Raw genomic sequence first — 21,156 nt, 5'->3', positions numbered from 1 at the left:
CTCTGCCACGCATACTGAACAAGATGCAGTCCCCTCAGTGGACAGTTGGGGTCAGAATAAAACCATGTTAACCTTGAGCCGTTCACAGCTGCCATTCTATTGAGGCCAGGCAGCTCCACTTCAGTGCTGCTCATCATCTCCTGCTGCTGTATCTCTGCACGCTGGCCGTTAATCCTCTGAGCAGTCAAACCTCCCAGGCGGACCCCACCTCGCCTAAGCCTCTACAGCCAGGGTTGACTCGCCTGAGTGCAAGAATGTGAGCCTTTAAAACATACACACATAGGCACACAAACAGAGAAAGACAGAGTAGAGAGAGAATCTTGCAACATGCATGGGTGCACACACATACACACACACTTTGCACTCACACACTGATAGAAAGAGAAACATATATTGTATACACCACACACACACACACACACACACATAGAGAGAGAAACACATATCGTATACAGACACACACACACACACACACACACACACATACACAGGGAAGCATTATGACTCTGCTTGAACAGTGGCACATTTCTCTCTGTCATTTCCCATACCCCCCACCCTAGCATACCCCTTAGCCCAGAGCTCCCCAGAGTGGATGTACACCAGAACAGCAGTCACCAGTGCCACCAGTTATGGAAGAATTTTTTTAAATGTATGCCAAGCAATGATGTTGATTACATACCTTTTATATTTAAACATACATGTAAATATATATATATATATATATATATATATATCAACAGTATACATATTTTGACTATGTTGATGCTGTTCTCCACATATACTGGAGTAGTTCATGTGGACACCAGGTACGTCCAGCTTTTTTCATCATCAGTTAACAATGCAAGCCTGCCTGTTTGGTCAGTCACAACACCTTCAACCTCAATCTCCACCACCTCTTCCTGCCGGTCAACACTTGTAATAACTCCCACTCCGCTTTTCCCCCACGGCCATTACATCTCCAAAACACCACTCAATACCCTGCATCGAAGTCCAATTCCCTTCCGGCTGTAGTGTGAGCTCGGTGAGCAGGGGACCTCTTCATAGCCTTTGCCCTATTTATTCCTCCAGAGAATAAAATTTTAAATTAAAAATCATCAACCTCGCTCACTTTTCCTCCATCAAGTTGTCAGCCACGACTGGTCCGCCTCATGTGGCTGTTCTGTGAGCATTTGTAAGGTGGAGTTGGCCTGACAACATTAGAGCTACTATGCAGTCAAAAGGCATCCGCTAAATGTGGGAGCGACTTAGACACGAAAAATGAATGATGGAGACTGATGCTGAAGGAGTGAGGAAGGAGATGGTAGATGCATGTGAGATAGAGAGCAAGGGACAGAGAGATGGAGAGAAAAGGAGAAAAGCGGAAAGAAGTGTGTGGGAGAGCACTACTACATAAAAGGTTGTTGATGGAAAGGGCGAGGGAGAGAGGGTGCCGTAGACAGAGGAAAAAAGGAGTGATAAGAAGACAGCGAGTGAAATGAATTGGAGGATTTGCAGAAGATGTACAGACTCAGTGCAAGCTGAAGGAGAATGAGGAGGTGGTGGAGGAGGGGGTGAGATAGGCAATGCTGTTGGTGTTGCGCTAAAGCAAAGAGGAGAGGTTTGCACACACACACACACACACACACACTGTTCAGGGGCGGGGAGGAGAGTCACATTAATCATCCTGAGACATCTGCTCGTTCTGCTGCTTTACAATTCTGTCAAAGGCTCGCTCCCTCATTGCTTCAGTTTGAAGAAAAAAAAAGAAATGTCAAAATAGGAACAAAAACTGTCCCCCGTTCAGCATGGTCAGTCACAGAGTGAACCATCACACCTGGGCTCCAGTGGCCACTCTTTTAATCTGCTTTCATTTCATTACCAGTTACGGGAGACAAATTATTTGAACGATACACTGATTCTGCTGATGGTGCTCAATGGGTGTGTCTGCATGTGTGTGTGTGTGTGTGTGTGTGTGTGTGGGAGGGGGGGCATGAGTGTATTCACACATAGAGAGAGAAAATGGAAACACATATGCACACACACCATACTTTACTTCTTGGTTTTGTTGTCATATATGGTGATACTGATGTTGCTATGGTTATCATACGACTAAGAATACTGTCTCATATTGCATTTCATTGTCCAACTACAAATTACAACTATGTTTACTTGTCTAATTACAATAAAGTTGGATCTAATATACTATCATTACATGCCTGAAGGAGATATGACTTCATTAATCATTTATGTAGAGGGCATAACAAGAGACAGCCTCATTTATTTCAGTGTGAATGCCTTGGGATGTTTGCAGCATTTGGGATTGAACTTTTATGTAGGATAATAATATGGCCCACATGTACATAGATTATATTGGATACATAGACAGTGGTCTATGAGGAAAAAAACAAAAAAACATAAACATATTATTTAAATAAAGTTTGCAAAACAAAGGTGGTAAATGCATTGGTAAAAAGAGCAAATGCTTTTGGCTGATCCTTATCAGTATACATATATGTAGACATAAACAAAATAATGTTTGTGAACTTTTACCAAAATAACTTGCATGTCAATAATGTAATAATAATCTATAAACTCAAGTCTGAATTTGCTGTCTCAAACTAAATATGCGCACGCCAAATTAATATCAGTATCTGACTTCCAATTATATAATCATTTGTCCTCATCTGTTAATAACTCCAAACTGAAATCAAATTTGGCCGCATATTTACTAGCATGAACAGAATTTAGTGTTGGGCCTGGCAGTCAGTCTGCCAATTTTATCATGGTTCTGCTAGACTTTATCATGGTTCCTTTTTTTCTGTCTCGCACTGCTGGTAGCGTTAACCTGCCTAGTGCAGCTTCCAATACACAGCAGCAGGAGTTGGTTGGGCTTGTCACGCCGAGACAGCTTGTACACGACCCAAAGCCTGTCTGACCTCATGGTATGAGGCTGTCATCCATGACCTGCAAGACAATATAGGAGAGGGAAGAGGACTAACAAGCCAACTCCAAAACACCTCCCTAAAGGTGGGGGTTGGGCATGGGACCAGCTACTCCACCTCGTAAAAAAGCCTCCAGTTACGGGAATATCATGGTTCTTACACTTTATATAGAGAGTATGAGAGGGAAGAAATGGTATCACTTATTATTCAAATTGCATTTCAAAAACCTCGAAGGTCAACAGCATCCAAACTGATTTGCAATGAAGTACTTCACACTCAGCGATTTCCTTTCATTGAGAATGTGAGGCATTTGTGCATCCGATGAAGTGAAAGAGTCAAAGATGAACAGTGCGCAAAAGTTCAAATAGCTCGGTGTAAACACAGGCAAAAGGAATTGAAGGTAAACAATCACAGGAAAAACCAGCCAGCTAGTGTTTTATAGATAAAATCTACAACAGCCTATGGGAAGAATCTTAGGTCGAGCTTCAGGTTGGAGGATCCTAAAGACATATTCTTATATCATCCCACTGTCACCAAAACATAATATCATTGCAGCTTGTAGGGAAAGTAATTATACATTAAAGAACATTGTCTTTCTGTCTTGCATATCCTGTCTCTTCTCTTACTGGTCAAGTAAAGATTAAGAGTGTGTCCATGAGAGGACCAGGCGGGGGTGACACATGCTACGTCACCGATTTTGATGAAACTTGGCCAGTTTGAAGGGTCCACCTAAAAACTCAAAAAGCCAAAATAGTACAAAATTTGAAACAACCCAGGGGAAGTTAGGACCGCCTCCTTGTTTTAGGGCAAAAAAACTAAAAAAATTGCAAAAAATGTTGACATCCCTCCTGCTGTCAGATTTAAACACAGCAAAGTAACAATCCATGCCATCAAAGGTCCATCCAAGGTTAGTTTAAAACTGGAGTTACAAGGCGTAAGGTGTGACGGGTGTCAGTCCAGGACTGCACATGTCCACTATGTCACATGCTTTTTGGCGAATACCCAAAAAATAGCAATATTCAGACCTGAATATCTCCGATGAGCAACCTCCCTTTTTCAAAATTCTTTCTGCACATGAAAGGGCCATCTGTGGACTTCATAAATCAAAAGAAAAATGCTCGGCCTTTTTATTATTTTTTTTGTGGTAACCGCCTAAATAGTGTGATCCAGCCAGCGATGTCAAATACATATCTACTTCAATGATTGGTTGAAAATAATGCTTAGGTCAATTATGGTGGACAAATGGAGATATATTATCATCAATCATGTCTGCTGATCAAATCCAAGCTACATTTAATGTCCTGAGTGTAATATATTCCTTAAGGTAGCTCAAAATGACATCATCGGGTGACATACACCAGTATACCCGTAGGTCTAATTTTTGCAAATGTGATATCTCCACATACATATTTCAGGGCTAGAAACAGTCACTTGGACTCAAATAATAACTTGTAAGATTTTGATAGTCAAAGGTCAAAGGTCAAGGTCACTGTGACCTTATGTACATCCCATTGTGGTGAATAAACCTCTAAAAATCCCTGACATAATTGCAAATGTGATACAAACATTCACACCGGCCCTTTCTGAAACCAATCCCTACCCACTCCCCTAAGTTACGATGTGCACTCAGGTGGGAATCACCCTTACAGCTAAATCGAGTTCTCCATGTAAATGGGAAAATGTTGGAGTTCTTTTATCACTTTTGGGTGCTATAGGCTAGTTGGAACTGCTCACCTCAATGAACTATGATAAGCTATGCTAACAGACTGAGGTACTGCACACACACAGATGAGAAGGGTATGTATCATCTTATCTAACTCTGGCAGAGACAATAAGATATTTTCCCAAAATGTTGGCGTGTTCCTTTAACGCTTGGTTGGGAGTGCAAGTGGCTAGGGAGAGAGTGTAGCTAGTTTCGGAAAGGGCCTTTCACTCACAGATAACAAATTAATTTGAATTTGATGGTCAAAGGTCATAAGTCAGGGTCATTGTGACCTCACATTCTTGTGAGGAATGCCTATAGGAAGTTTTCTTTCAAATTCGGCAAACACAGTCACTTACATGTACACTCAAAGATGAACTGATTAGATTTGAGTGGTCAATGTTACTGTGACCTCTCAAAAAACAACATGGGCCTACTGTATTTTTACACCTTGAACACAATATCCTGGAAACACCTTGAGGGAGTTATTTCAAATTTAGCACAACTTAGGCCCTGTACACACATAACCAGATATTTTATGTTTGGGTCTTTCATCCACACATAAAAAGTGTTTTAGCCCACACAAATATTTTTTTTAAAACCTTCTAAAGAGAATGCTGGTTTACTTGGATCTGTGGACATCCAAAATGGAGATTTTTACAAACAAGTATATACGTATATATACTCTTTTGAGTCCCGTGAGGGAAATTTGGTCTCTGCATTTATCCCAATCCGTGAATTAGTGAAACACAGCACACAGTGAACACACATAATAGCTTCATGTTAGGGTCCCACAAGGAAATCTGTCTGAAACATTGAAAACATGATAATGTACATTACTTGTGAATCTGTTTCCATTGCATGCCACATGACCAGTGGTTAAAGTGGGATTTGGCAGGTGGGGGAACCCTAAAATCCAGTGTCGGTGCAATGGGGAAAAATGACTCACCGTTGGACAACATATTGAGTATCGTGGTGTAGCAATACTTTTTGGACAAGAATTGATAGCTTCTTGGTAACCTCTATACACACGGAAATTAACTCCCCAATTATTTTAACAATATAATCGCGCTGTATTGTTGGTTATTATTAAATTATCCGAGGTGGCGGAACTGTGTTACTCCCACTTTAATTCCTGCATATGACTGCTGTCTGCTGTGTTGGGCTAATGGAGTAATGCCAAGCTAGATTAACATTTTCCCATGTTAAAACAATTCATCACATAAAAAATAACAATGTTATTATAATGTGATAATAACAGTAATAACAATACTCTGTGTTTCCAGGATATCATGTTTAAGTTGTAAAAATATTTTTTAGTGAATGTGAATTTTTTTTTGTGAGGTCAGAGTAATATTGACCTTTCACCACCCAAATATAATCAGCCACAAAACTTCTGTTAGACTTTTTTTGAGGACGGTCACTAAAAGGAGCTGTAACAAATATCGGAAGCTGCTGAAAAGGCAAGCCAATGGCTATGGCACTCACATGCTATTTGGGGTCATGTTGTAACCTGAATTGACTCTGAGACGCTGCTGCTGTGTTTCCGGAGTGGTAGTTGGTGCCTACATCAAGGGCTTGCGTGTCGGCTGTGTATGTTGTTGATCAGATCATAAGTGTCCACAGTAATGAAGAGGAATGACTGGAGAATTTATGATATTGCTTGGCATGTTGCTGATCGGATCATAAATGGCCATAGCAACAAACAGGAATGACTGAAGAATTTGTGACAATGGTTGGTAGTTGGTATCTAAATATTTGTTGGTATTTGCTGGTGTCTGCATCAAAGGCTTGCGGTTTGACTGGGTATGTTAATGATCAGATAATAAACCACCAAAGCAATGAAGAGGATTGAGTGAAGAATGTGTAGGTATTTGTGGGTGCCCACATCAAGGGCTTACAGTTGGTCTGGTTATGTTGCTGATTGGATCAGAAACTGTGGGAGCAAAGAAGAGGAATGACCAAAGACTTTAGTGGTACTTCTTGGTGCCCTCATTAAGGGTTGGTGTTTTGTTTGTTGTATAGTTGCTGATGGGATCATAAATGGCCACAGCAAAAAAGATGATTAACTGAAGAATTTGTTGGTATTTGTGGGTGCCCACATCAAGGGACTGCAGTTTGCTTGGCTGCGTTGCTGATCGGATCATAAACAGCCACAGCAAAGAAGACAAATTACCAAAAATGTGTTGGTATTGGTTGGTAGACAACCTATAATGAGTGTGGAGGGAGCTGGGTCTGAGATGCCAGATACCACTGTTGAGCCTTCTGAAGGTCACCGATGAAAGACGAAGACAAAAGTGAATATTTGTACCAAATTTGAAAAAAAAAACATCCCTACAGGCATTTATGATATAGAATTTTCTCAAGAATGCAAGGTCCTTGACCTCGATCTTTGACCACCAGATTCAAATATTTGTTATCTGTGAGTCAAAGTGAATATTTGTATCACATCAGTGTTAATTTCGTCAGACGAGACGAGAGGAAATATGTTCGTCAACTACCTTTTTTTTTCATGACTAAGACGAGACGATGACGAGACGGCAGTAATGTCCTGAAACACTGACTAAGACTATCTTAAGATGCATTATTGTTGATGAAAAAAGACAAGACTAAAATGTTTTGCATGAAATAAAAACTAAGATAAAATCTCCCTTCATGTTCGTCTACAAAATGAGAAGACAGAATATCTAGCTGTTATGTTTTCAAAATATTCCGAATGAGTTTATACGCAACAGCTTTCCTGGAGGCTAGTCGTGCTGCTGCTGCAACCCTGTGGCTGCAACACGAAACTACATGGAACAAGAACACTGGAGATTTCTGCCAGAGTTAGCAAGCTAACTACCTAAGCTTTATGCCACAATGCTACATACCCAGAAGTTGAAGCTTCTCTCATACAAATTAACATCCCCCAGAATGTCCATACAAAAATGTTCAGCATGTAATGTCAACTATTCATCTAGTTAGACTGATGATGCAAAGTTTGCTAGCAAGTAAGCTAATATGGAAAGTTCGCTAGCATGTTAGCTATGGCTAAGATGGAGAGTCTGTTTGGGGAATGTGTTGTGTTTGGGCGCATATCGCCATTTAGCGAGGCGGAGTAAAACATTAATAGTTTGGCCTACAACAGTGTTTCTCAAACTCTTTCAGTTTCAGGACAACTTAAATAACCCTAGCTAAAAAAAACTATACTATACTATACTTCAACAGTGGCCTATAATTAGTCTATACAATAGGCCTATTCACTGAACCACCTTGCTTATTGTCTTTGCACTTTGCTTATTGTGTCAGAGGATTCATACTGTATGATTTAAATTGGCATATCTTACATAGACAGTGTTGCAGAACTGTTTGGATTTACATACAAGTTATATTGCAAACAACTCATCTATATTATATTTTACCACGCTTGCTCATGGACCACTTGGGATAGCTTGTCGACCACCAATGATCCCCGACCACACTTTGAGAAACACTGGTCTACTTAATATGACAGTGGTCCAGTCAAATCTTTTACTGTCTATGGTCAAATCCCAGCCGAGCTATAACTGTAGCTCGACTTACCTGTACATGTAAACATACTGACTGACAAAAAATCACAATGAGTAATTATAACAGACGAGTAGCCCTGTGGACACACAATGTTGTTGGACAATTGAGATGTGTGAAACACTATTTGACTCAAATGGTAATCAGAAATAATTTGTTATAAAAAAAGACTAAAATGTGTTGACTAAAACTGACTAAGACTAAGATACCTTTAGTTTTCTTTTGACTAAAACTAGACTAAAATGATGAGACTTTTAGTCGACTAAAACTTGACTAACAAAAATGAGATTTGAATGACTAAATATGACAAAGACTAAAAAGGACATTTCGTCACAAGACTAAGACTAAGACTAAATTAAAAATAGGTGATAAAATTAACACTATATCACATATGAAATTATGTCAGGGATTTTTTGAGATGTATCCACCACAAAGGGATATACATAAGGTCACAGTGACCTTGACCTTTGACCTTTGGCTACCAAAATGTTACAAGTTATTATTTGAATCCAAGTGACTGTTTCTAGCCCTGAGATATGTTGGAGATATCACATTTGCAAATATTGGAACTACGGGTATACTGGTGTATGTCACCCAATGATGTAATTTTGAGCTACCTTAAGGAATACATTGCACTTAGGACATTAAATCTAGCTTGGATTTGATCAGTAGACATGATTGATGATAATATATCTCCATTTGTCCACCATAAATGACCTAAACATTATGTTTCAACCAATCATTGAAATAGATATGTATTTGAAGGCCGAGCATTTTTCTTTTGATTTATGAAGTCCACAGATGGCCCTTTCATGTGCAGAAAGAATTTTGAAAAAAGGAGGTTGCTCATCGGAGATATTCAGGTCTGAATATTGCTATTTTTGGGGTATTCGCCAAAAGGCATGTGACATAGTGGATAATGCGCAGTCCTGACTGACACCAGTCACACCTACTTTGTAACTCCAGTTTTAGACTAACCTTGGATGGACCTATGATGGCATGGATTGTTACTTTGCTGTGTTTAAATCTGACAGCAGGAGGGATGTCAACATTTTATGCAATTTTGGGCCTTTTTTTTAGTTTTTTTGGCCTAAAACAAGGATGGGGGCCTAACGCCCCCTGGGTTGTTTCAAATTTTGTACTGTTTTGGCTTCTTGAGTTTTTAGGTGGACCCTTCAAACTGACCAAGTTTCATCAAAATCGGTGATGTAGCATGTGTCACCCCCGCCTGGTCCTCTCATGGACACACTCTTAAAAAAGCATCCAATTATCCAAAGTGACTTTTATTTGCTATGATGTGGTGTGCAAAGAGTGGTAAGTCTGTGTGAGTTTTGTGATGTATGCATGACATCATGTTGGCCATAATCTGAGTGTGAATTGTTTAATCCTGATTGCGCTAGCGCCATATAGGTTTATGTTTGAACATCAACAGAAGTGACGTTACCCCGCCATCACTGATACAACCTTTAATCATGATTGCGCTAGCGCAGCGCAGTCATATAGGTTTGGTCAAAGTTTTATTTTATACCAAGAACTTTGATCGACAATTCCTGGAACACCAGGACACATGAAACCTGCCTGTGTGTTACCCTTGCATGTTATTTTGTGCCAGTGTATTAAAGACCATTTCAGTCGGCTATCTTGCATTAGTGTCTTGTGCTAGTGTCTCAATAAATGCCAGAGAAGCCAAAGACACATGCTTGACTCAAGAGATCACTACACTGCTCACACTTGTTGTTTTGAGAAAGAGAACAACCAGGGCTTCTTTAACATTGTCATACTGCTGGTTTAGACGTTATGGTGCACCTGCAACTGTAGCACATTTATGGATGTGGTGAGACCACCTTCAACATAAAACATACAACGTAGACTATGTGTGGAAAGACAGTGAACAGTTGGTAGGGAAAAACACACACAATACACAGATTTACTAAATGCAATTTCCAGGTGTTCATCTTCATCACGTCATGCATAAGTTTAAGTAGGAAGTAATCCACCGGCTGTACACTCATTTTTAATGCATCACCTCCCTCAGTCAGTACCACCACAACCACCAATCAGTCATGACAGGGCTATGGGATAAAAGAACAAGAGAATTGCATCGGCCTTTCCAGGCAAACCTCCAGCAACAGCACTCTCACAATGAATAAACAAGTAGCTCAGTCATCAAGTCAACCTGTCAATTAAAGGCTGTTCCTACAGAGCTCTGCCTGATGCTTTTGACTCCTAAGCGAGAGGCTATACATTTTGTTCGATGTAGTCAGAAGCGTAGTGTAGCATTTGACATGAGCATGATAGTTAACAATTGAGTATATGTTGCACAGTTCCCAACCAGGATCTCACAAAATCAATGCAAGTTTGTAAAAGCAAAGCATTTCATCAATTTCAAAGACAGTTTGATTAGGCTTTGATTTGATTTTAAGTTTGATTAGGCTTTAAAGATATGATAAACAGCTTGCATGTGACTTCAGACAAACAGTCCTTCACTGTTGTGCGATTGTTATACAAATATGTGACATTGTTATGAACAATATTATGACGAACAAGGTATCTAATGTTTGAATGACATCTATCACATGGTTTCATCATAGCGATTGTTGTTGGATTGCACAATTGTGAAGTGCCACTGTTTAGATGGAGGTTGATGCAAAGCCCTCTTGTGTCTGAGATCTGAAACGAGAGACGGTCCGATCAGGTAGGTCTGCGAGCTCTCGTAGTGAGCCGAGACGTAGATCTCCTCGATAAGATTCTTATTGTAGAAATACTTCACCAGCAGTCTGTCCATGTTGCTGCGTGGGTCATGTTTATCGTAGTATCTCCTGACCTCATATGGCAGGTCCTGGGCATGCTTGTAGTGGTGGGAGTTGAGGTTTCCCAGGCTGTAGTAGGCGTATTCGTCGTGCTTGTCCAGTTTGGGAAGCAGAGGACCACTCTTGCCTTTGTTGCGGAAGTAGTGGAAGCCATATTCCCCATCCTTGGGGTTGCAGAGGGACACCATGTTGTTGTCGACACAATTTTGCACATACCAGAGCAGGAGTACGTAGCCATGTCTGGGTGGTGGACTGCCAAAGCCTGTGTCGTTCAGCTCCTTTACTGTGTTCAGGGTCCTCAGTGAGGAGGCTGCTCCAGTGAGTGACAGCAGTACGCCGACAAGGAGAACCAACTGATTCACTGCCATCCTTTTTCAGGAGTACAGGAATTATACATAGGGTTAGTTAAAACACGGCATCGTCTCATTTTGTGGTGTCCAAGTGACTAGACTAGGTTAGAAGATCTGTTTGGGTAGAGACAACTCAGTCTCTTCTGTCTAGAATCTACTACACCAAGGTGTCAGGACAACCTGAACAATACACTGCTTGAATTATGAGTATTTGTGATTTGTGATATTTCTGAGGGACAGAGATCATTGAAGAAAACTAAGAAAACTATCATAAGCATCATGGCCACTGTTTGAAGGCATATTTGATTTTACATGTCATGCCATTTACATACAATGGCTTAGATTCTATTGGCTATACAGTTATGTACCAAAATGAACCTCAACTAAACAAACACTTGTGTTAGCACATGTCTAAAGCATTACTTTTCATTCAGTCTGTAAAAACTGAAGTGAATAATGTATTTACAGTGTATACAGGGAACAATTATACAAAAGTCGACCAAATTCTGTCTCTCTTACCTCTCTCTTTCAGTGGAGGTCTTTCTCAGTCTTTTCTTACGGACTCTCTGAACTGATATGTAAATCTTGGCTCTGGTTTACTTTTATAGAGCCACCTCCTGTTCCACTTCACTTTTCTCCACTGTCTCACAGGATGCAAAGTTGGACTTCTCTGCATCCTCTACATGTAACTGGTTGCTGTCATGGGTGACACCCTGCAATCTCTAACTGACAAATAACCCCCCCCTGAAACCTCTTGGTTTGTCAACACAGTCTATTTCAGCAAACAAAATGCTAATCAAAATGATGAAGATGCGCCAGAATATTATGTCCTCTTAAATGTGTCATGGGGGAGTAGGAAGAAGCATGCAATGAGAGGGGCAGGTGCAGAGCTGAGGAAGAGCCCGAATTTGCATTTTTGTTCAGCTAGAAGAGATATGAACACCAGAGGACTTGATTTATGTTATATAATATTTTGAAACATGTTGGTAATACTGCACTGCCCTGGGGGAGTACAGCAAGGCTCAGATGGCAGGGTATCAGGAGGAAGCTATGTATGTGCTTAGTTGAAGAATGTACAATAACACCCCATACATGTGATATCTTTTAGTCCAGGTCTTATACTTTCATGCCATGAATAAAATATGAATGGTTCCTTTGTGTTCAGTCACTTTCATATAGACATGTGAGGGAAAGTCCACATCTGGAGAGACACATACTGTAAGTGTGTGTGTGTGTGTGTGTGTGTGCGTGTGTGTGGGGGTGGGTGAGTGTGTGTGCGTGAGAGAGAGAGCTTTTTTGCTTTTCCCCCTATACAAGAATACTGAACTGTATGCTTGCACTTCTTACTGTTAGCTCACTCCCAAATCCCAATGTCATATCAAAGCCTCTCTACTATGTTATAAATAGATTATACTTTTAAATGATCCCAGTGGTGCAAACAAACGAGGCTCTTGCACGGAGGTGGAAGGGGGAGAGAAAGGCATTAGCATTTAATTTGCAAAGATTTAACACCAAATTAGGTTTCATCTGGCTGCATATACCACCCCACCCCCTCCCATCCTCCTATCCTTCAGTACACTCTGCTTACACAGATAGGTAATCACCAAAGCAACAAGCTGTGTGCACCCTGCTCTTGTGCCTTTGATTTGACTGCTTTGAACAGCTAGCACCAGGCAGCAGGATTGCATAGTGAAAGCCCACTCACGGTGCACCCCTCCAGCCTTGCTTACGCCAGTATCACGGCCAGTATCACAGTGGGCGTGACCTTGAGGGAGACCTCAAGTTGCCAGGTGAGAGTCTCACTTCTGTTTTCTATTCATTGGAATAGGTCCACAGAAAGTACACACAGCTGGCAGCGGTTGAACATTTGCTATGTGTATATATTCTACCTCATGGAAGGGGGGTTAGTTATGGCGAACATAAGAGCATATTGCATTGCATAGCATAGTGTATTTCAATGCTAATCTTTTAATTGTGCCCAAAGTGGTCCACAAGCAAAGCGGAGAAGCTGCTTTTATCCATTATGCACCGAAGCTATGGAACACCCTGCCCCTGTGCTGTACATCAAACAGGGCAAATTCTGTAAACATCTTTTAAAAAGAACTGAACACATATGAGAGCTTTCGCTCACTTTTATCTTGCAGCCTATTTCTTCACATTATTTTACATTCTATTGCTGCTATTTACAGGGTCTTCCTATTTTCACTGCATTAATTGTATTGCATGTGTTTGTTGTATCTATCTCCTTACCATCTTGTGAATTCTAAATCTCTGATATTATTGTTTTGTTAGTTTGTTTGTATCATTACATTTTTTCTCTTGGCCCTTTTTCCCCCTCAGAACAACCATAGCTTGAAAGGAGAGTAGAGACTGTTGAAAGCTTTCAAATATACCTCAATATACCAGTAATACAATACACCTCTTTACAATTCTGGACTGTAACTCTGAAAAAAGGCCCTTGCGGTCAATACCCACACACAGGATGAGCAGCTAGGACTCGCTGAGGTGAAGTGATAATGGGGTGAAAGACACAGCAAGCAAACATGGATTTTGGTGGAGAGTGCAGATTTATTTACAGTGAAAATGTAGTGTAGCCTAGAAATCTAGACGCGCCCCTAGCGGCAGCAAATTACATTTGCTGCCAGGGCTAGTCTAGCAACTCTCCGTTGGCTTGTGAGCTCCAGAAATCGAAACTTAATCAGGGCATTGAAATCGTGTATAGAGTCGTTTGGTGGGCTTAACATAATGATTGATGGCAGAATTGCAACGGTTTGGCTTGAATTCTCTGCTACTTGAAAACAAATATCCTATTGCGTCTGCAGACCCTACATTTTAATGTGGGTCTGGCTCGCCAGGCTGAATGTAGTGAGCCAACAAACAGAAAACAAAAACACTTTAGACAAAACAAAACAAAAAACAACCAACAGGTTATTCAATAATAAAAAATGCTCAATACTCAGCTTGGAGCCTCACAGCAAGCTGCCGCATCAAAATGCTCCAAGACTTCTCTTCTAGACTCTCCAGACTCAAGACCATGGGCTAAACCAATTTAGAGGGGTGACTAATGGTTTGTACAATATCCCTACACTGATAAAATCTTCCCTTGTATACAAAGACACATACATACACAAGACATAAGGAGGTCTCCTTTTTCACAAACTCTATCTGCCAATATACTTCAGGAACCCCTGATGAAGTGATATGTCTAAGAGTATCAATATTGCACACCATAACAGAATACTAATAACCTGGATATATTTCCACATACATGCAATATGTACTAGAACACCATTTATCCCGCTTGCCTGCTTTCATATCTATGTTTCCTCGTGGCTTATAGACCTAAGCGGCTTGCAGCGGACTAAGCCACAGTGACGTATGGAAATGAGAGCACACAGCAGTATGCTATTAATGTGTCTGTGAGGGCCTAACTTTCACTCTCATTTCCTCTCTTTTCTCTTCTCTCACTCTCTGCCCCACAACACACACACTCTCTCTCTCTCTTTCTCTCTCTCTCTCTCTCTCTCTCACACACACACACACACACACAGACATACACACACAAACAAACACACAGTATATCCTTCAATATGATTTTATATGAATAGTTTGGTTCCAAAACACTATATCCACCATTTTAATGAACTCATAAATATTTTTTTACATTTTTTTTCCAAGTAATTTCAGTAGACCTGTAATTACGTATTGTTATTTGATTTATCTTTACTCAATCAAAACAACACAACTGCAATTTAATTGATATTACCTGAAATACACAATTAAATAGCCTGGCTTTTAAATGTTTTTTAAAAATGTGCCAACATAGCTAAATCCAACTGTAAACATTTAGATATTAAAACAAGATATTAAACAAATCACAAAAATACACGTTCAAAATCCAAATAAGACTCTTAACCAGACTAGCCTGCTAACACTGACAGACTCACAACAGTTCTCTCATCCTGTGTCTCCTGCTGTGGAACTTTCTGTCCTCTTAAGAATTCTGCACTAATTGCAGTTAGCTCCTCCCTTTGACTCAAATGAGGTGTTACTACTAATTGTCGATCTGAGTTACGGTGTACATATGAGGACATCCTCAAATGTCAGAGTCAGGTGTCAGATATCAGATGAAAAGGCATCAGGTCTCAGGAAAACCTCTGTCATGTTTATGGAATTACACGTCAGGTAAGGGGGTAACACTTTTCTTGACGGGTGAGTTCATAACACATTCATAGCAGCTGTCATAAACTACACATAAAGCATTCATGACTGTTTCATGAGACATGACGTGTTATGAACTCACCTGTCAAGTAAAGTGTTACCAAAAAGGGGGCAACACTTATCGACAGTATCGACATAAGAGTGACATGACACTGTCATGAACATATGACACTGTCATGACACATGAACTCTAACCCTAATCCTAACCTGTAACCCTAATCCTAACCCTAGCTCTAACCCTAACCCTAACTTGTTATGACAAAAAACAAATTTCACTTAATAACAGAAGCGTTATGTCATAAACGTTTATGACTTGTTTATGACACATTCATGACAGTGTCATGTCACTCTTATTTTGATACTGACAAGTAAAGTGTAACCAAAAAGGGTCAAAAGGAAAATCTGTGTCAGATAAAACTGCATCAGGCATCCGGCCTCAGATGAAAAGCAGTCAGAGTCAGGTATCAGACATCAGATGGAAAGGCATTCAGATCTCAAGAAAACCTTTGTCAGAAAAAGCGAAAAGGCCTCAGATGAAAAGCTGTCAGATAGCCTACAGCAGAGCAGGTAGTTAGCTGAATAAGATGAAGTAACTTTTTTAATGCAGAGCTTCCTTCCAAACTAGGGATTATAGCAAACATAACACAAAATTATATTCACTTACTATGTAGTTAGGGAATATAAACAGTTTATGTGCTGTTTACACAACAACAAAGTCTTTCTGATATGGTTATGGTATTAATAATTGAAAATGTACGGTAACTAGCTGTGGAAGCTTGCATACCCCGGTTGGCAGTGGCTATCCAGATATACTAGCTAAAGTAGCCTATACTGTATATACTAAATGCTAGCTAGCTAACATAACACCAAACCTTTTCTCAGTTTTTCGTCTGAGGTTGTTTCGTTTGAGATTGTTTCGTATGACGCCACTTTTTCTGACAGGTTTTTCTGAGACCTGATGCCTTTCCATCTGATGTCTAATACCTGACTCTACCCTGACAGCTTTTCATCTGAGGCCGTTTTGCCTGATGCAGTTTTAAGTGACACAGATTTTCCTGACCCTCAAGGTTGAGCTATCAAGTGTGATATTGATAAATAAAATATCAGTGTCCAGTTATATATCTTAACAAGATAAAGTGTCTGTCATTATATAAACACTTTGTTCCTATGAAAAACAGACTACCTAGCATGACCAGCTAGCTGCTAGAGCAATAGCAGACTTTTGGTGGTATGAACTAGCCTAAAGGTAGCTTACTACTAAAATGTTCAAACTAAGTCTGTGTGAGTCTGTACACATTTGTATAACTAACATTACAGACGAATCTTCTTCAATGTGTGTTTTAATCCAAGTTGATGGCAATAGAAACGTACATATGCGATGCTACAATTAGCTGCAAGTCTCACGCCTCACATTAAAGTGATGGTGTTGGGGGCAATTTATTTCTGACAGACAGAAATATCACACCTTCATTGATAGCAGTGGAGGTGATGAAAGTGAATTTGAATTGAAAATATTGGGAATACAACAGATAAGCAATGAAAAATAAAGCGTTAGTTCAGGAGCATCACAGAATCACATTTATCCTGTGGTATCGCAAAATGTTAGCCCAGGACCATCACAGAGTGACATTCATCCTGGACTGTTGTTTATTGTTAGTCCTGGACAATCACAGCCGTAGTTATTCTATGCTGTCATTAAGTGTTGATCCAGGACTACCAGCATTATGTTTAGCCTGGGCCCACATAGAGTGACATTCATCCTTACTTTGTCCACACCTTATTTTAATCATTCGAATTTATGTTTCAGAAAACTGGGAAACCTTTCAGGATGTCTGGTAAGTGTGAAAGACTGCGTGATAAAAAGTGTCATCATTAGTGTATTTCAAATTATGTCAAATTAAAGATATCCTTTTCCTTTTTATTAGATAACCTTGTTGGAACGGTTGGACCTCACACTATCTACGTCTCTAGTCTGAAGAATCTTTTCGAGGACGCATATTCAGATGAGGTTCCAACTAATTTTCAGCCATGTGTCTCATATGATTGTCACATATGATTTTAAGTTTTAAAACCAGATAAATTGCTACTTTTACTATTTAAAAAAATATGTAAATACAACATTAAAAGCTGGAGGGGGGGCATGGTAGAATTTGCCTATTAACTAGAGATGCACCGATATGGAATTTTAAGGCCGATAACGATAACTGATATTTATTGGTTTGCTGTGGCCGATACCAATACGATAACCGATAATATTACTCTTGAAAAAAAAAGAGAAAAGTGATTTGGGGAAAGCATTTAATAATAAACATAATTGTATTGCAGTAATTTTACCTACCACCAAATGATGGACAGAACTCATAATAGTCCTCAATAGTACAGCAGTCAACATTACAGTAGCCTAGCCCTACAGTATGTGTGGCTCCTTTAAGTGAACCTGATGTCAGTGAATTGCGAGTGGCTAGAGAGTATGAATCGTTTTCATTTAGGACTTAACACTCATAAACGGCTCAGCTGGGAATAAGCTACAGTATAGCGACCAAATCAGAGTTTGTGAGGGAAACTTAGGTTTAGTTTCAACTGCGGGTAACTGAATAAAGCTGCAACTCCTCAGACTGTATCTTATGTCCGTCTACTCTGTTATGCACAACCTGCTGCAGCAGAAATGAAAGGGGTTAGCCCCGAAGGTTTTAATAACTTATTATGATGACCTGTCTGGAACTGAAGCAGGAATGGTTAGCATATTTCTAGGTAATAATACAAAACCCAAGCTAAAGTAATGCAAATATAATACTAAAACACAACTTAGAACTAGGCCTACTTATGTACTCGTCCCCACTAACGAAGTTTGTTTATTTGTTTCCCGAACAGCTGTAAAGTGCAAACACATCAGCACAAGACGACTCTAGATAGGGCTGAGCTCCGCTCTGGTAAGGTTAAATGGCGGATCATTCACGAGAGGATTTTGAGATGCACAGATTCCCAAATGAACGCATATCCACAGATTTTGTTAGAGTGGTGAAATACATTCACACCGCTGACATTATATTGAGGAAAAAGTATAGCCAACCAAGCTCAAGTAGCTCAGTGTAGCCAGATGGACCTTACGTAGGCCTAAATTAGGACTTTAAAAAATATCGGCAAAAAAAAATCGGCCAGAATTCTGTTATCGGACAGATAATAATATTTTCATTTTTTCACTTATCGGCCAATAATATATCGCCCGCCGATATATCGTGCATCCCTACTATTAACCTACTAGTGCTGTTCAGCAAACAATGTACAGCAAATTTTGGGTTCAAAGAGTAATTTTAAAGAAAATCATGCAGGAATTTGAATTGATCTAACTATGTTTCTTCAACAGGTGATCAATTCTTTCCTTTTTCTGCTCTGCAAGGTATTATTATTAATACTGAGCATTTAATTATCAGTACTCATGAGGCAGATATAGGATGTGATAATATACTTTGACTAAGTTTTTAAATGTAATCTCACTATTTTTGTGTTTTTGTTTGACACAGGACTCTCCAGGTACCATTCATGTACCAAGCCACATAATGACCAAAATCTCGGAGGGTTCTTCTAGAGCCAGAAACACCTACTTTTTGAAGGTGTGTGTGTGTATTTTCTTAATGTGCAGTAGGTCAGCAGACTTGGGCTTACTATACCTATATAAATTTGAAAGTAAGTGTGGTCATTTAAATTTTGAAGTTTTTAAACTCTTTTCTTTCTCTCCTGTTAGATGAACATCTTCCAGAAGTATGTCGTGGGAGCCATGCTGGAGAACAGCAACCATTGGACTCTTTTCATAAGTGCTCTGCTGCTTGCTCTTTTTCACATGCTTTCCGTGCATAAAAACAGTTGAAATTTGAAATCTGTAAAACTCACAATGTTCTCTGCTCTAGTATGCAGGCATAGAACGGAGAATTGTAGTTTATTTGAACTCCCTTGGAGAGTCCAAAGCCAAGGAACAGGATATCCTGAACAACTGGAGGTGATATCCGCAAACAGTGGCAACCTATTTTTTACCTGATTAACACTATACTGGGGTCCATTTCCCTAATGCATAGTTCCTAACTATGATGCACCTTCTGTGGTAGCCGAGTTACAGTTATAACTCCTTGAATCTATACAAAATAACTACCTCATTATCTTTTCTCCATTCTGACCAGCTCATTTGCTGCAGCGAGGGGCTGTGATGGGCCCTGGGAGATTGTTAATGTCCAGCATCCAATGCAGACAGATGGACACTCTTGTGGTGTCCATGTCATTCTGGTAATTTTTGTTGATATTGCATTGCATTGTTGCACTAAATCAGTGATTATTTTTGTCAACATAGCACTGAAAAAACTATATTTTTTCAGTGCCCTCATCACATTCTCATACTGTACATATTCAAACCTGGAAGCTACTTATAAGTACAGTTCAATCTTCCGGAACATTTAGCATGTCTGCTGGAGCAGGTTTTGGTCACAAGCTTATTTCTCTAATCTTTAGGCCACTTTGTTCTTCATTCCCCAGTATGCACAAGCGCTCTTACATGGTGGGGCAGTTGAGCAGGGCATTGTGAAGGACTTTGGATGGGAGATGTCCGAAATACGAGCACAGCTGTGCCATGATCTTTTCAGGTCATTAGGTAAAGTATTTCAGTTATCTAACATTATACATAGTATACATAGTAAATGGGATAGATTTGTTTATGCTTTTACTTAAAGTCCCACAGTGGCAAAAATCGAGTTTGTAACTGTATTCCACATGTTCATTTTTCTGTTCTATGTAGCTCTGTCGAATATTTGGGCACTGACACCTGATATTCTTAATGTGCATAAAACGATGATTCAAATGACACTAAATAAGTTTGCTATAGGCTATTTACTTCCACCTTTGACTTCCACCTTCGCTTTTAGGACTATAAAGGCCTAAAAATAACCTTTTTTTGTAATGCCCACTATGCTTTACCACCAACACATTCTGATGATGTGAGTACACACAGAATGAGGAAGAAACCCTGAATACAAATCATGTTCATTTATGGTATACAGGAAATTGGTTAACCATCAGCATGGTTTCTATGTATTAACTTTATATTAATTTAATCTGTAGACAGGACACAAAAGTGCAGCGACTGCTGGCGGTTAATGCGATCTGAAACAAAGGTGAAGTATACCATGTAACCATTTATGGGAATAATCTTTATTGGGGCAGTTTAAAAGTGATGTTTGGGTGTAACTATCATGTGTTTGACCTATTCTCAGTCCTCACTTTGCTTCGAGTACCCATGTACACCTGGGGTATTCAATTATTTAAGCGCTCCTCAAGCAATGGCCCGGAGCATCATAATATTTGAATGATTAACATGCCTGTATAGGCTATCTGTCTATCTATCTATCTATCTATCTATCTTTCTATTTATCTATCTATATCAAAATCCTTTTAGGCAAGTCCCTCCACTCGGCGGCCATATTGCAATGCTTTTTGGGGACTTATCGGGCATCTATTTCGGCAGAAATGCGCATGGCTTCACAACACCAACTTTGCTCCAGCTGCGAGATCACAACACATGATTGGCACAATGTCTTCACAACACACCACATGATTGGCTCAAT

At 39.8% G+C, this 21,156-nt stretch overlaps 1 protein-coding gene across 1 annotated transcript; it reads right to left on the bottom strand.

The window, feature by feature from the left end:
- Positions 1–10,020: 10,020 nt before the first annotated feature.
- On the bottom strand, positions 10,021–11,884 carry si:ch211-198c19.1 (uncharacterized protein LOC100151013 homolog). Its single transcript, XM_048260809.1, has 2 exons — positions 11,849–11,884; positions 10,021–11,348 (listed from the first exon to the last, which is right to left on the bottom strand). The coding sequence occupies exon 2, from the start codon at positions 11,345–11,347 to the stop codon at positions 10,742–10,744; it is 606 nt and encodes a 201-aa protein (XP_048116766.1). The 5' UTR covers position 11,348; positions 11,849–11,884; the 3' UTR covers positions 10,021–10,741.
- Between the last annotated feature and the right edge of the window lie 9,272 nt (positions 11,885–21,156).

Source organism: Alosa alosa, chromosome 13, assembly GCF_017589495.1.
Source record: "Alosa alosa isolate M-15738 ecotype Scorff River chromosome 13, AALO_Geno_1.1, whole genome shotgun sequence".
NCBI classification, from domain to species: domain Eukaryota; kingdom Metazoa; phylum Chordata; class Actinopteri; order Clupeiformes; family Clupeidae; genus Alosa; species Alosa alosa.
This window is presented reverse-complemented; position numbering and strand designations above follow the sequence as displayed.